This window comes from Natrix helvetica (genome assembly GCF_964273705.1).
Source record: "Natrix helvetica genome assembly, chromosome: 1".
Lineage (NCBI taxonomy): Eukaryota > Metazoa > Chordata > Lepidosauria > Squamata > Natricidae > Natrix > Natrix helvetica.
In genome coordinates, this window is record NC_138548.1 from 234,292,552 (window position 1) to 234,308,154 (window position 15,603).

Sequence of the window (15,603 nt, forward strand, 5' to 3'; positions counted from 1 at the left end):
TGAGTGATTCTGAAATTTGTAAGAATCCCACAATGTACTGACAAATAACTATTTCACTATTTTTTAGACTGAATAACATTAAAAAAATATATAAAATGAAAAGCACAGAAACAGAAGCTTTGAAAGGTAAGATACCTACACTTTAGAATATATATTATTGCTTTGATTCTATGAAATAGGACAGAAATGACACAAAACATTTGGGAATCAGGGCATCTGTAACATATGCAATACCATTCTTGAACCTCCAAAGTTAGACCATTTTTTTAATAAAATGGGCACAACTTACAATTGCCTATTTATATTAAATGTTTGGGTTTTTCACATGAAATCTCATAAAACATTTGTCAAGAAAACAGAATAAATATATAAAATATTTCAAGTCTTCTCTGACTTCACATAATATCTCAGGGATCAAAGTGTCAGCAATTCATGAGATACAGTAAACTGTCATGATTTTATTAACATATGGGATTTTGGGGACAAAGAGGGTATTCAAAACTATTGTGTGGCTCATGTGAAAAAATAGCACCTAACACAGACATTTCTGCTCTCCTTTTTTTTTCATTAAAGTTTTTTCTTTTTCTTTTCTGCTCTCCTTGTAGGGAAAGCTTCCTGAGATGCTTTAAATTTTAGAATTACATTTAAGTAACTTTCAAAGGTCAGCTTTCTGGCCAATCTCCAGGCCTTTTACACCTCCATCTCTACATTCTCCATCAGTCTCCTAGGCACTGGTTGAAAAAAGAAAAGCAAATTGATTTTTAATTTCCTCTCATACCTTGATAGGAAGTCCTGGGAGGAACTGGTTGCATGAGTGCGAGCAAAAAGAAAAAAATGACTGGCACTAGAAACAGTAGCAATTATAAAATTCAGGATTAAAAAATGTGAAGAACTTGGTGTTTTCTCTTGTTAGATGCCTCAACATATCATTTAATATATACAGCAAATATGACTTCTTTATATATTAGGATTGTCCTTGGATATTTATGAAGGTCAGATCACTGCAATACTTGGTCATAGCACATCTGGAAAAACTACATTGCTAAATATCCTCAGTGGACTTTCCAAACCATCTGATGGTAAGAATCAAAAATTTAAAATGAATTTAAATGCCAGCCCAGTCTCAAAGTAGGTTCAGAAAAGTGCAGCCCTGTTGGATTTGATCATGGTCCAGTTTAGTCCCATTTCCTGTTTTCCACATAAACAACTAGGTATCTTGGGAAAAACCACAACAGCCCTTTTCTGCTGTTGTTCGCTAGCAAAGCATCATCGATAAATTGTTGTGACTCTATAGGTAGTTTTATTTTTCATGAAGTTGTAAAACCCAATTTTCAAGTTTTGAAAGTTTGAAGTTTCTTTAACATAAGATTGTAATTTATGATTTCCTAGATCTGTGAAATTTCATATATCTGGCAGTAATTATTTTATAATTTGAACAACACAGATTAGATCAGATTAGTCCTAGTTAAATGCAAATAGTCCTCGACTTACAACAGTTCATTTAGTGACTATTCAAAGTTACAATGGCACTGAAAAAAGTGATACATGACCATTTTTCACACTTTTGACAGTGGCAGTATCCCCATGGTCATGTGATTTACATTCAGATGCTTGACAACTGGTTCATATTTATGATGGTTGCAGTGGTCATGTGGTTACCTTTTGTGACCTTTTGACAAGCAAAGTCAATGGGGAAGTCAGATTCACTTGAAAACAGTGTTATAATTTAACAACTGCAGTGATTCACTTAACAGTTGTGGCAAGAAAAGTCATAAAATGGGGCAAAACTCACTTACAATTTTTTTCCTTAGCAACATAAATTTTGGGTTCAGTTGTGGTTGTAACTCAAGGACTGCTTGTATTATTTTAGTACTGACATGACATTTTAAATTGATATTCCAATATGCAGATTAATATTGATGTCTCTTTGAAAAATGTTTAGTTATTTTCTTCCCAGTAGTCTTTAAAGGGGAGCTAATTTGATACACTGGTTTAAGGCACAACAGAAATCGGAAGACTGGGACATGTAGTCTTACCTTAGGCACAAAGCCAGGTCAGTGACCATGGGCCAGCCATTCCCACTCAGCACTAGGAAGGAGGCAAGGACAAATCTCTTCTGAAACATTACCAAGAAAACTGCAAAGACCAGTCAAGGGAGTCGCCAGGAGTTAATCCTGAGTTGAAGCTCCCACTGTTTCAAAGGCAGCTCCAAGCATAGTGTTAGGTGATGAAGGGATGAGTAATGGAAACTGGAGCATACTTCTTCAGGAATGGCTTCACCTGGTGCAGAGGGAAGCTGGAGGAAGCTTTTCCTGTCCATGGAGCTCCTGAAGAGCTCCCAGACTGCACTACAGACCAGCCCCTGTTGGAGCGGGGGAGGGGGTGATAATCCCCTTTAGTGCTAAAGTTAAAACTAGCTTAGGAAGACAGTCACTATAATATATATTATAATAAATTGGGTAAATAACAGAAAAGCCCATTTGAAAAGCAGCTTTTTAATTCATCCTATTCTAAAGTAATAGCTGTCTGTTGAATTGGAAAATTCTCTAAGTAATCTTTTTGCTATTGCTTACAGGTTTTGCATCCATATTCAAGTACAATGTATGTGAAAAGGAACAGATGGAAAAGATTTGGGAAATAAGTGCTATCTGTCCACAATGGAATATTCAATTTGAATTTTTAACAGTGAAAGAAAACTTAACAACATTTGCTAAAATAAAAGGGATACCATCCAATGCTGTAGAAAATGAGGTAATAATGGATTCAGTTATATTCTTTGTCCTGCACAGATTTGTGTTGCACAGGTGGTTATCTTCTACATTTTTCCCTTTTAAGCTTCTTCCGTTGTAGAACATTGCTCCTTTAGATTTGATAACTATATTGTCCTCTGATTGTTATTTAGCCAGACCATTCTAGAAAACTTCACATACACTTTGGAATCAGTAGGACAAATGTGTAGATAACCAACTAAATATAAAGCACCAGGGAAGTCAGGAGATTCAGACAGTTCAAATGAGTTCAAATAAAGATTTATTGCAAGTTTAAGCTCTCTACAAGAATCTGACCAACTAACAGTGAAGGGAAATAAATGGCAGGAAAGAGAGGCATTCAAAGTGGGCTGGACTTAGATCTCTTGTGGGCGCAAGGGGACTTGTGACTTTTGACGTGTTTGACCCCTTCCTCGGGCTCAGCCTCATCATCTCCTACACTTAATTGCTTGATGAATATTTAAAACTTACTTATTTTATTTACCATCCCAAATTCCACAAAGCACTATTTGAGAAAAACCCCGTAATAGACTATTTGTCTGCCAATTGGATCAGGGTTTTTAGCCAATAGATAGGTAGACTGCCACTTCCACAGCAATGAAAATAAGATGAATAAAAAATGCAAAAAATTAGTAGAATATAATTTGCCTTCTTCAGGAAAATGATATGCAAACTACGGCCATGTAAATTTTAGGTATATGATCCGCCTAAACAAGTACAAAAGATTCAATTTTCAGTGCTTGATATTGATTTGCAATGAAATATTACTTATCAGTCGGGAGATCAATACAACTGAAAACATCCAACATCCAATAGTCAACAAAATTTTAAAATGCTTCAGACATGAGCAACATAAATAAGATCCAAGCATACATTAAAAGCTAAGTAAATAAAATATATGGACTGCCTGTTTATTTCTTTCATTCAGTTAAGAGACTGACTTTAGTCTAGGTAAGGTGCAAAATAATTGAAATGTATATATTTTATAGGTTGAAAAATTGTTGACACTCTTGGACATCAAGGCCATACAAAACACCCAAGCTAACTATTTAAGTGGTGGACAAAAACGAAAATTATCTCTTGGGATTACATTTTTAGGAGAACCACAGGTAAACCCACTATTAGGCAAAAAGTCCCATTGTAGATATACCATTAGTTATGCTTTTTTGACTAATACAGTGCTTTCATCCTTACTTATGACTTGCATAGATAGTAATCATGGAGATCCCTAATTCTGATATGTTTCCCTTTCTTTCAGCTTTAGCCTCTCAACCCCTTTCCTAATATATTTTTGACCTTTACAAGTTAAATGAAATTTGTAATAATTTTAATAAAATTATTTTCTATTACCGGTATATTAAAAAAATCTAAATATTATTTCAAAAGTCATACAATTTTGCAATATTCTTGTGACTTCATAATGAGAAACTGTATATCAACAATGAATGCTATGTGCTAATGTGTTGGATTAAGATATGCACTCAAATGTCTACTGTAGGTGTTATTATTAGATGAGCCAACTTCTGGATTGGATCCATATTCTAGACACCAAGTGTGGTCTCTCCTGAATGAACGCAAAGCAGATCGAGTCATTTTATTCACTACCCAGTTCATGGATGAAGCTGATATCCTTTCTGGTGAGCAGACCTCATACTGAAGCAGATTAAAATGTAGGAATGAAGAAAAATTATAGAAATAGTACTTATTGTAATTTTATTTCTTCAAAAACCATTATTTCTCCTACTGTTCTTATTGATCGGATATGTACAATACAGTACAATACAATAGTAGAGTTGGAAGGGACCTTGGAGGTCTTCTAGTCCAACCCCCTGCCTAGGCAGGAAACCCTATACCGTTTCAGACAGATGGCTATCCAACATCTTCTTAAAGACTTCCAGTGTTTGGGCATTCACAACTTCTGGAGGCAAGCTGTTCCACTGATTAATTGTTCTAACTGTCAGGAAGTTTCTCCTCAGTTGTAAGTTGCTTCTCTCCTTGATTGGTTTCCACCCATTACTTCTTGTTCTACCCTCAGGTACCTTGGAGAATAGTTTGACTCCCTCTTCTTTGTGGCAACCCCTGAGATGTCTTTTGTTGAATTGCACTAAGTCAGCTGATCCATGTAACTTCTTAAATCCAGTCACATATTACACATCAGTCTGCTTCTCCTATCAGTTTCAGGATTTTCATGGATTGCAGTTGTTCCTCTCTCCCCTACTAAGCCCATTGAACCTCTTACTCACCTTTTACTTTCAGTGACTTTTTAGATCCGTCAATGTTACTTCCTGTTCCTTGTATATTGATTGTTCTATCTGCAGATAGATGGAAATTTATTTATTTATTTATGAACTTCTTACTGCCTATCCCCCTGAGATGGATTCAACTCAAAAAGTACTAGAAGACCTCCAAAGTCTCTTTCACCCCTATGATTCTATTCCCTCTTCCATTTCAATGAAATCTAAAAAAAAACAAAAAACATTTGGATGTGGATATGTAAGTTACCATTCTAGCCACTGTTGGCTCATCCTATCTTAAAGGTTCATGCTAGCCTGTCTACTTTAAATTTGCTTATTTCTTATGTCTGTAAGAATTAGGTCAAATTCATATGCCAGTGACTATGAATATTTTATGCCAAACCAGTGCTTTATTTTATGCATGGACTCCACTAAATCTCCAACAACTATATGCTTAATACTTTGAATTTGGCAAATATTATCAAACTAAAAAATGCTATTTGCTTTTTATGTAGACCGGAAAGCTATTATCTCACATGGGAGGCTGCAGTGTGTTGGTTCATCCCTGTTCTTGAAGAAAAAATGGGGCATTGGCTATCATTTAAGGTACTAGTAATATGTTAGTGTTATGGATATATTTTCATTGTAGTTTAAAAGCTTAATGTTAATTCTATGCTGGAATATTTAATCCATTATTTCATTCCTTCATTTGTTCTTTTCAGATTTACACCTTGCTTTTCCATTTTGAAATACAGACCCTTGAGGCAATTTAGCTAAATGTAAAACCAAATCTCAATAGTGGAGAAAAGTAACATAGAACCAAATAAAGAATAAAATTAGTGAAATAATAAATATATTTAAAGTTTGTTTGAATGTGTGCTTGAATTGTAAGAAAGAAAGGCACCGAGAAGCATACTTGAGGGAGTTTGGAGTTCCTGCTAGCCATATATAAATTGAATGTGTTTAGAAATGGCCAGAAGGGCCTCACAAAGGCAAGAATTCAAAACAGAGCTGCTCAATTTGATTGGGGGACAAAACTGTTCTGCTTACTGATTTGGTAGCTTTATAGCCCATCTTTCCTCCAAGGATTCAAGGTGGCCTACACAGCATTCATTCTTTCATGATTTCACCAAAACAGGGAGGAAGATGAGATAGTGAATGGCCTCAAGTCATCTAGTAAGCTTCCAAACTTAAAGGAGGATCTACTTCTATCCCACCCTGTTCAACAGCTTAACTACTGGCTTTTCTTGAAATTATGTCAGAAAATCTGATGTCTGAAAACATCATTGTAGAACAACAGACTAAATATCTACTTCCTCAAGGATGCCAACTGATGTTGCCATTGTGCCATCAAACAGACCAGATGAGCGAGACCAAATACTTATATTTGCACCTGTAATATTATGTAGAATTGGGTCATCACATTTTGAAAGCTATGTAATAAAGTTGGGAAAAGTGCAGACGAGGGCAACTAGAAATGTGTGTTTCTGCGTGTTGAGCTTTTTTGTAAGATTTGGCTAGAATGTAAAGCACTCTATATTGTTAAAAAGGCAACTCAGGGATTATGAATGACATAGAGGGCACGGACAGGAAAGATTTGATTCATTCAAAAACACTAGACTGAAAGTGAGTGGAAGAAGTTTTAGAACAGATAGAGCATCATTAACCTGTGGCATTAATTATCATAATGTATGGTGATGGCCGTTAATTTGGATGGCTTTACAAAAGGAGTGGATGAATTCATGGAGGAAAAGTCTACTAAGAGCTATTAATTCTAAACGTTCGATATTGCCTCCAAATATTATTGGGAAAAGAACAATGTTTGGTCGTCCACTTACTGCTTGCAAAAACTCCCAGAAGCCCCTGATCAGCTATTATGGGAAACAAATTACTGGACTATGGATGTCTTGATCCAGCAGGATTACCCATCTTATAACATTAATGTAAGAAGATGAGCCATTATTTAAAATTCTTTTAAGAATCCAGTATTTTTGAATTCCAATGTAAATATACTTAACATACCCTTCCTTCAAGGTGAAATGATTAAAATATGTTTAATGGTCTACTTTTATATTTCCCAAATGTTTTGAGAACGGTCTTATCACATATGCCCCAATCAAATCTAGTTTAAAGATGCATTTGAAAGAAAATAAAGTTTTTTTATATGTATGCTATTTTTTAAATTAAATATGAAGGAGGGTGAATTAGTGAAGCAATTATAAACTAGGATACACAGCCTATTTTATTTAAAATCATTTTAATTGTAGCAAGTCAGCTCTAGTACCAGCTCTATATTGCTTTATGAAAGTTTAGAAAGCATGAGATAAGCTGAAATCTGCTTTTAGTTGGAAGGATTCATTGAATACTCTGAATAAATGGATGTCCTGGACCTAAATTGTTATTTAATATGAATAGGATGCATACAAATGAGTTTTGTGACTTTGAGAGAATAACATCACTGGTCAAACACCACATCCCTGCTGCAAAAAAAACAGGACAACGTGAGAATGAGCTAAGCTATACCCTGCCCTTACAAAATGTGGATAAGTTTTCAGGTAATTTTCAAGATGTATAAATAAAATGAATTTAACTGCTGTTTCCTAAAAAACCCAAACAGTTGAGACAATGAACCATCTTTCCTGGACAACAGAGGAAGGTTGTTTAATATTATTTTCTTACCAAACCAGATGAAATTTTGTATTACCCTATGTCCAATCCTTTGAGCAACATACAGATTAAAATATGATAACAACCATTAAAAACTAAGTTCGTAATTAACATTTCATATGATTAACCACATGAGAACAGAGAACCAAATAATTTAATCCTGCTCTATAATAAAGAGAACATAAGACCCATCTTTCACAGACAAAAGCTATTATCATTAAATGGCAGTAAAGTAAAGAAATCAAAATTCTAACTTTGATTAATAAGACCAATGAAAATAAATGCATTGCCCATAAAATGCATTGCCCATATAGCAATGCAAATTTGTTGTAGGTAAATTGTTTGTAAGTTTGTTGTAAGTTTAATTTATAATATGTAGTGAATGCAGGATATTTTTTGTGTCAGAGTATATTTTGCTCTTTTATCAATTTATATACTATAGTTATAGAGAATGTTTTATTTCACTGTTAGGGAATTAATATTATACATCATATATACTTGGGTATTTGCCCCTTTAAGTTAAAAGGATATATCAATTTGGTATGTGTTTTCCTTTGTTCAACACGTAGATTTGTTCAATGATATGGATCATCAGACAAACCTAGGGCTCATTAATTATGGAGTTACCATGACGACTTTGGAAGATGTCTTCCTGAGGTTAGAAGGAAATGAAAATATGAAGGAAGAAGGTAAAGTATTGTTTTCAATATTGTATTATTTTCAGGCTTCCTTCTGAGAAAACTGTGTGTTTGGAGTGATAACTATGGATTTTCATTGTTTTCTTCTATCTTTCTGGAGAGCCATGGGAAGGTACTAGACTGATCTTTCAGTAACAAGGGATGTAGCAAATAGAAAGAATAGGACGTGAGAAGAGGAAAGAGCAAGCATGGATAAACAAAAGGATTTTCCTTCAGCTGAAATAAAGATATTGTTTTGACTTTTAAAATGGTTTTAGAGTATGGAATTCTTCATGAAGGGGAAGCTGCAGGAAAGGATGAAACGGAACAGGATCGGCTGTTTCTCTCAGACACGGGAAAGGTGACTGTGAAAGGCACAGACCTCTGGAGACAACAAGTTTGTGCCATTGCAAGAATGCACTTTCTAAACCACAAGAGAGAGAACAAACTCTGGGGAACCTTGTGAGTGCCCTTTTTAAAAAAATGATTTATCAATTTTATCTTTAATGCAAGAAGACTAGTATGGAAGACTAGGCCACAGGCTGTGATCATAGAGTTTCGATGCCTCTATTAACCTCGAATAAGCTAAATAAAAAACAGATTTTAGTAACACTTCAAATTTGCAAACCTACAATCAGGGGTAAAATTCAGCAGGTTCTGAAAGGTTCTGTAGAACCGGTAGTGGAAATTTTGAATACTCAGAGAACTGGCAAGTATCACCTTTGGCTGGCCCCAGAGTGGGGAGGGAATGGAAATTTTGTAGTACCCTTCCCCTGCCACGCCCACCAAGCCACGCCCACAGAACCAGTAGTAAAAAAAATTGAATTTCACCACTGCCTACAGTGATTTGGAACAAAACTCAAGAGAAGATAATGTAGTTCACATTTCTCCCTCCAAGTTTGGAAAGAGAACAATGATCTCTGATAGGGGACACTAATTCAATTATTCCAGCTACTTCATTTCCCTTGCTATGCTTCCAAACTACCCCAGCCCTTTATTCTACTCAAGCCTAGAGCTGGCCTATTTATATTGCTTCTTCTTGCTCGTCTCAGAAGGAAATCATTTAAAGCAAATCCCGAAGCTAGGAGTGAGACAAGATCATTTAGTTCTGCCAAAATCAGAAATTTCAATAGTTTCATCATTCAAATCTTTCCATGACAACAGATCAATTCTTGTCCATGCCTTATGTTGGTTGTTTCTTATTTTTTCAATTTACAAAAGTATCTTTTGTGTTAATATAAAATATTGTCAAAGCCTCTGAAATGCCATAGTAGCACTTGGGTAGATAATACTATTTTGAGATTTTGAAAATATAGTATTTATTATATAGATGCAGGCAGTCCTGACTTACAATAGTTCATTTAGTGACCGTTCAAAGTTACAATATCATTGAAAAAAGTGACTTAGGACAATTTTTCATACTTACAATGATTGCAGAATCCCCATGGTAACATGATCAAATTCAGACAGTTGGCAACTGACTCAATTTATGAGGGTTGCAGTGTCCCGGGATAATGTGATCATCTTTTATGACCGTCTAATAAGCAAAGTCAATGACTAAATCAGATTCACTTAAGAAATGTATAACTATCTTAACAACTGCCATGATTCACTTCACAATTGTGACAAGAAAGGTGGTAAAATGGGGCAAAACTCACTTAACAAATGTCTCGCTTAACAACATACATTTTGGGCTCAATTTTGGTCGTAGGTCAAGGACTACCTGTACTTAATTATGAATAGAATATTCATTCAATGAAGTTCCCCAGGAGATGACTGTAGTGTAAATAGATCTGACCAAAGTAATTTTTAGGATTAGTTTACTGCTTCCTTCTATACGCAGAGCACAGGAGGGAGATCTCAACAAGTAGGAAACATCTACTTTCGTTTCTACTTTCACAAAGCTACTTTGCTTCTTAAAAACATTTTAAAACTTTGATATAAAGTTCAGTCTGTATGGAAGACTGAAGTTGCTCCCCAGTCCTTCAAGAATAACACTTCATTAATTATCAAATGTTTCTTCTCTATAATGACTAATTTTATAAATGCAATAGAATGGAACTGATCAAGTATCACTTTCTCCTATCTTAATCAATATTTCATTATCCTAGGCTACTACTTACTGGAGTTATGTTAGCACCTTATATTATCCAATTTACAAACTACTCTGTTTGGTTGAATCTTCAGTATGAAGAGATTCATCCTGGGCTTTATTTTGAGCCAGGGAAACAGTTTTTCAAGGAGACATCAGGGCTTCTGGTCCTTAATAATACAGGTAAGAATGCAAAGAAAAATTGAGGCATTGATAGTTTTATGATATTCCTAATGGGGGTTAATTCTGTTGGCTGCTAAATGGGATTGAGAACGTTCTCCTGAACATGAGCTGAACTTAAATCGGCTGAAGAATAAAGTCAGAGGTTTGTGAGACAGTTGGTGCCTTACCAATTCTTTATATCTAGTTTCAGACTGCAGGAGAAAAACCTAGTAGAATTCCAAGCTGAACCATCTCTGTTCAAATGCATTGTTAAATAATACCAATTTTAGGAACTTTGGCACAGTCTTATTTTAAAATGATTTGATTGGAGAAAATCAGGATGAAACACCAAGTGGTTTATGCTGGGAAATCCTATCTCTTTCTACCAGCCAAAGTGACAAAAGGGAAAAAAGACAGAAAAGGGACCAGGTGAAAATGACATTGAGTCACACACTGAAACTTCAAGAAGATACCTGAAATATAGCACAAAGTTAGCTAAGGTACAGCACAATAAATCTAAAAGGAGATTTCCTCCCATTCCTCACCCATTCCTTTGCTGAACTAGGACACATTTTGATCCAACACAGTTTCAACCATGTTTTAGCAATTTAGAATTCAGCAGTTTGTTGGCTTAAAACGTCTACAATAAATAAATACCAAGATTTATGAGTTTCAAATTGGGAATCTCTCCTTTTAGTGTTGGTTTACAAAACACAAATTAAAAAAAAAAGAGGAGCAGAAAATGGGTATACTGCAATGGAGGACTAGTTCAATCAGCAAATTTTGCAATCTCTCTTATTCTTAAAAGGCATTTGGAAACCAGCATATCATTCATAAAATATTGTATCAAACAATTGAATAACAGCTAGAAACCCTCTCTAAAATTGTTCCTTTTAATGTAGTAGATCTTCTTATAAGGATTGGCACCCTCAGCACATTTAAGATCCTAGAGACAATACCTGCTGAATTATATTATCTTAAAGTCAGGATATAAGAATTATACCTTTTACATAAGCTTCACTAAGGGGCATTATGCTGGATGAGAAATTTCACTCAGCAATGTTTGGAGGCCATGGTTTCCCAACCTAATGGCAGGTATAGAGATAATTAAATTTAAATTCTGTACTGTTCATTGATTGGATGCTTTTGTCTTTGTTTATTTGTTCTGGTCTCTGGTCTATGACTACCTTGCAAATTCATTTTGTCTTTTTTTTTTACCGTTTCCAGGTGGAAAAATTGATAATTTTATCCAGGCACTGAAAAGTCAAAACATCCTGATGGACGTCATCTCTGGTAACATAGTCAATGACCAGCTGGTTCACAATGGGGCCATCAAAGTAGAACTTGAAAACAAGGTAATTATAAGTTCTTTTCCTCCTTTCTGAGAATGGACCAAGGAATCTAATATGATTGCCTGAAGAGATGATAAGGTCTCTTCAAGAAAACACTGTGGTACTTTAGTGAAGCCATAATAACCGGGGGGGGGGGGACCACTACTTCTTCATGTATAATCTAAAATGGACCCCATTATAGAGATGCTAAAGAAAAAGTAACGTTTCATCAAAAGGAATAGAAATATACAGTATTTCTACTAGGGATACAAATAACATTGCATTGATGCAAAGAAGGATGTCATGTGGAAAATTATATATTTTTTTATATGATGAATTTTTATTTTATTACCAGTATGTTAAGAACATGGATTTTTTTTTTAATGAGCAAGACAGATTCTAAAAAAGAATTTAAAACTCAATTAAATTAATAATGAGACTTCTCTGGGATGGCTGTGTTCTGCTTTAATGGATGGTGATACCTAAGAAATAGCATATGTATGTCAGAGATCCACAACATATGGTCCACAGTGAATGGTCAGAGTAACTGCTAAATCAAAATTTTTAATGAGCCATAAGGAGAAAAGTATAAAGTATATCTGGGATAATCACACTGTTACTAATTTGCCCTGATCGTGCCTACTTTTTTGTTGAATTATGATCCCACATACTTTGGGAGGAAATTAAGATCTCAGTTCAAAGGTCAAATTAGACCTTAGCTTGAAATAGGTGCATTCATATTTTTTTGCCTTTTTTCAAATTAAAAAAAAAAGGCTTTATAAGAAGTTAAGTCTGCAATTATGTAAATTACATTCTTTAGAACTGTTCTCCCAGCACTTTCTTCACTTGGGTCCCTCGTGTTCTGACTTTTTGTCTTGGTTCAGAAATACAGGTTCACACTTATGTGCCACATGGAAATAACTAACTGCTTTCCTGTGCTTGTCAACACTATCAGCAATGCACTTTTGCATATGTTTAATTCTACTGCCCATCTTCGAACCTGGAGTCATGTATTTATCAGAGTAAGTGTTCCAGAGAAATATCAAATGAAGGAGTTTTTGTATGCAGGAAGCAACAGGGAAAATATTTCTGTTTACTTTTCAATATAATCTATTCATAGTTTTCAGGATATTATGTAAAGGTAAAAGACGATTGCTAGAAAGCATCAGTGGTGGGAGGGCTTAAAATGTTCAAGGAGTATCTCCTGTAATGTTGTCCCATCCCTAGTCATTCAAGGGGAAGTTGAATTTTATGCAATCAATGAGATTGCATTCCAGATGAATGTTGTTTTAATGACACAATTGTATGTGGTTAAAAGAATAGTCATGTGACTGGGCTAGACTAGTATTTATATTAAGACTAATAGAGTACCACAAAGTTACTCCTGAACCATGAGACCATAGTGTTTCTCTTACAAATATAAAATTTATTTTACAATATCATGCACTTTCCACTTAACATATTCATCAGTACTTGTTTGCTCTCAGTCCATTGAATCCTGTTGCTCCATTGTGGGCTTTGCAGAATAGTATATCTGAGTTCTCAGTTTTGAAAGTTAAGTTAAATTTGGCAAGCACAACTTTTTCAACCATCATAAGCATGGTTCCCACTCAGTTCTTGTGCAATTGCCACAATGAAAAAAAGTCAAGAAGCATCATTAAAATCATTTGAGCCCCAAACAGAAAATATCCTTTTACTAATAAAGGAGAATATTTGTAGCTCAGGGTTGAAATGAGGGGCCTCTGGTTTTCTCTGAGTTTGGTTGTTTTCTTGCAGATGTTTCATTACCCAACTATGTCACATCATCAGTGTGAGTAAGGAATAGGGTTTGCTTTCAATTAATATTATACTGGCTTGTCCTATCAATGTTGGTGAGAGTGGTTTTGGAGGTTGCTTGGTTGGGTTATTTACTATTAGCTTGTTTGACAGTTCCTTGATTGAGGTACTGTTTACTTCTTGATTGTTGGTCTGGTGTTAATCTTGGTGTTAAACTATGCTCATCTGGGTGTTAATTGCTGATGGGTAAATATTTCAATTTTTTTGTTCCTTTTGGGTTTGTTGATTGCATCTTTTGCACAATATATAGATATTGCTTATATCTATGTTTCTATTCATGGCCAATTTGTCAGAGTGCCAGGCTTCTTTTTTGGACTTGGCTTGGCCCAAGATGGTCACAGTTTCCCAGTTGAAGCTATGGTTAAGTTTGTCCATATGTTGTGAAATTAAAGAGTTTTCAACATAAATCAAAAGGCTCAGCAGTCTCAGAAGAAGAAGAAAAGGCGTCATCTACAGCATAGAGTGTAAAGATTGCAACATCCACTATTTAGGACAAACAGGCAGAAGACTGACAGAATGCATCCCTGAGCACCAACTAGCAGCCAGAGGACAAACTATCCTTACTATTCTCACTTTATGGATTATTTCAGAGCATCTCCATTTCTCTCAGAAGGCTTAAGTAGTAGCAGCCTGGTCTGGACATTCCCTTCCTTCGGAAAATGAGTGCACTGAAATACTACATAATCAATAATCAAAAGGTACAACATGCAACTAAGCAGGAGGGAGGCAGGGCCAAAAGTTACAGCAAGAAAGTCAAGATCCTCCAGCTATGGTTACACTTATTTTAAAGAAAATAAGTACATAAGAAATGTTCTTTGTTCTTTCTACGCTTACTGAGTAAACAGGTTAATAATAGCTATTCTATTATGACATTTTATCACAAGGGAATTAAAACATATTTTAATTTATTCCTCAGGATAATTTACATTCTGAATTCTGGGTTTTTATGGAAATATACATGCTTGCAGCCTCAGTTGTTTTACCTGCTTTTCCACCACAATTTGCAATGCGAAGCAATCAAGATTACATGGTAAAATAATTATATTTCTTTGATTTCTTCAATATTTTATGAAGATATGCCTATATTGTACTTCCATCTGGCATCTGCAAATGTCAGCAGGAGTGAGTTAAGAGGTTCTATCACATGCTACTGGTGGACAATATTTGTATTCAGATTTTACTTCTCATTATAGCAACAGTTTTTTTTTAATAATTGCAATTCTCTTGACTTTGTGCTAATGCTATTTAAGAAAAATACAAATGTAATTTTTTAAAAAAAAAATTGATTGATTGGATTTCAAGGTTGCCTGAATTCCAAAAAAACAAAAATAGCTTTTTGGGTAAAGGTTCCCCTCGCACATATGTGCTAGTCATTCCCAACACTAGGGGGTGGTGCTCATCTCCGTTTCAAAGCGAAAGAGCCAGCATTGTCCGAAGATGTTTCCGTGGTCATGTGGCCGGCATATTAAATGCCGAAGGTGCAGGGAACACTGTTACTTTCCCACCAAAGGTGGTCCCTATTTTTCTACTTGCATTTTTTACCTGCTTTCAAACTGTTGGGTTGGCAGAAGCTGGGATAACTAACAGGAGCTCACTCCATTACACAGTGCTAGGGATTCAAACTGCTGACCTTTCTGATCGACAAGCTCAGCGTCTTAGCCACTGAGCCACTGCGTATATATATAGCTAGCGTTTTGGGTAGCTTATAATATTTCAAATAATACATATATACTTTAAAAAGTATAAAACTACATAAATAATACCTGGGAAAAATCATGAGGGGCGTCAAAACATGTTAAACCCCAGCTTGGGAAGAGTCTGGCCTTAAAAGACTTC

General features: G+C 35.2%; 1 protein-coding gene across 2 annotated transcripts in view; it reads left to right on the forward strand.

Moving 5' to 3' along the window:
- The window catches only part of LOC309399122 (ABC-type organic anion transporter ABCA8-like), a 63,250-nt gene that overhangs the window by 17,078 nt on the left and 30,569 nt on the right, over positions 1-15,603 (forward strand). For both annotated transcript variants that reach the window (XM_081966634.1, XM_081966635.1), the window contains exons 11-23: positions 68-126; positions 969-1,079; positions 2,576-2,751; positions 3,758-3,877; positions 4,267-4,405; positions 5,518-5,608; positions 7,418-7,557; positions 8,239-8,358; positions 8,625-8,808; positions 10,458-10,621; positions 11,828-11,955; positions 12,816-12,953; positions 14,684-14,797. In XM_081966634.1, the coding sequence (XP_081822760.1) occupies positions 68-126; positions 969-1,079; positions 2,576-2,751; positions 3,758-3,877; positions 4,267-4,405; positions 5,518-5,608; positions 7,418-7,557; positions 8,239-8,358; positions 8,625-8,808; positions 10,458-10,621; positions 11,828-11,955; positions 12,816-12,953; positions 14,684-14,797 (1,684 nt within the window). The remainder of the gene's footprint in view (positions 1-67; positions 127-968; positions 1,080-2,575; positions 2,752-3,757; positions 3,878-4,266; positions 4,406-5,517; positions 5,609-7,417; positions 7,558-8,238; positions 8,359-8,624; positions 8,809-10,457; positions 10,622-11,827; positions 11,956-12,815; positions 12,954-14,683; positions 14,798-15,603) is intronic.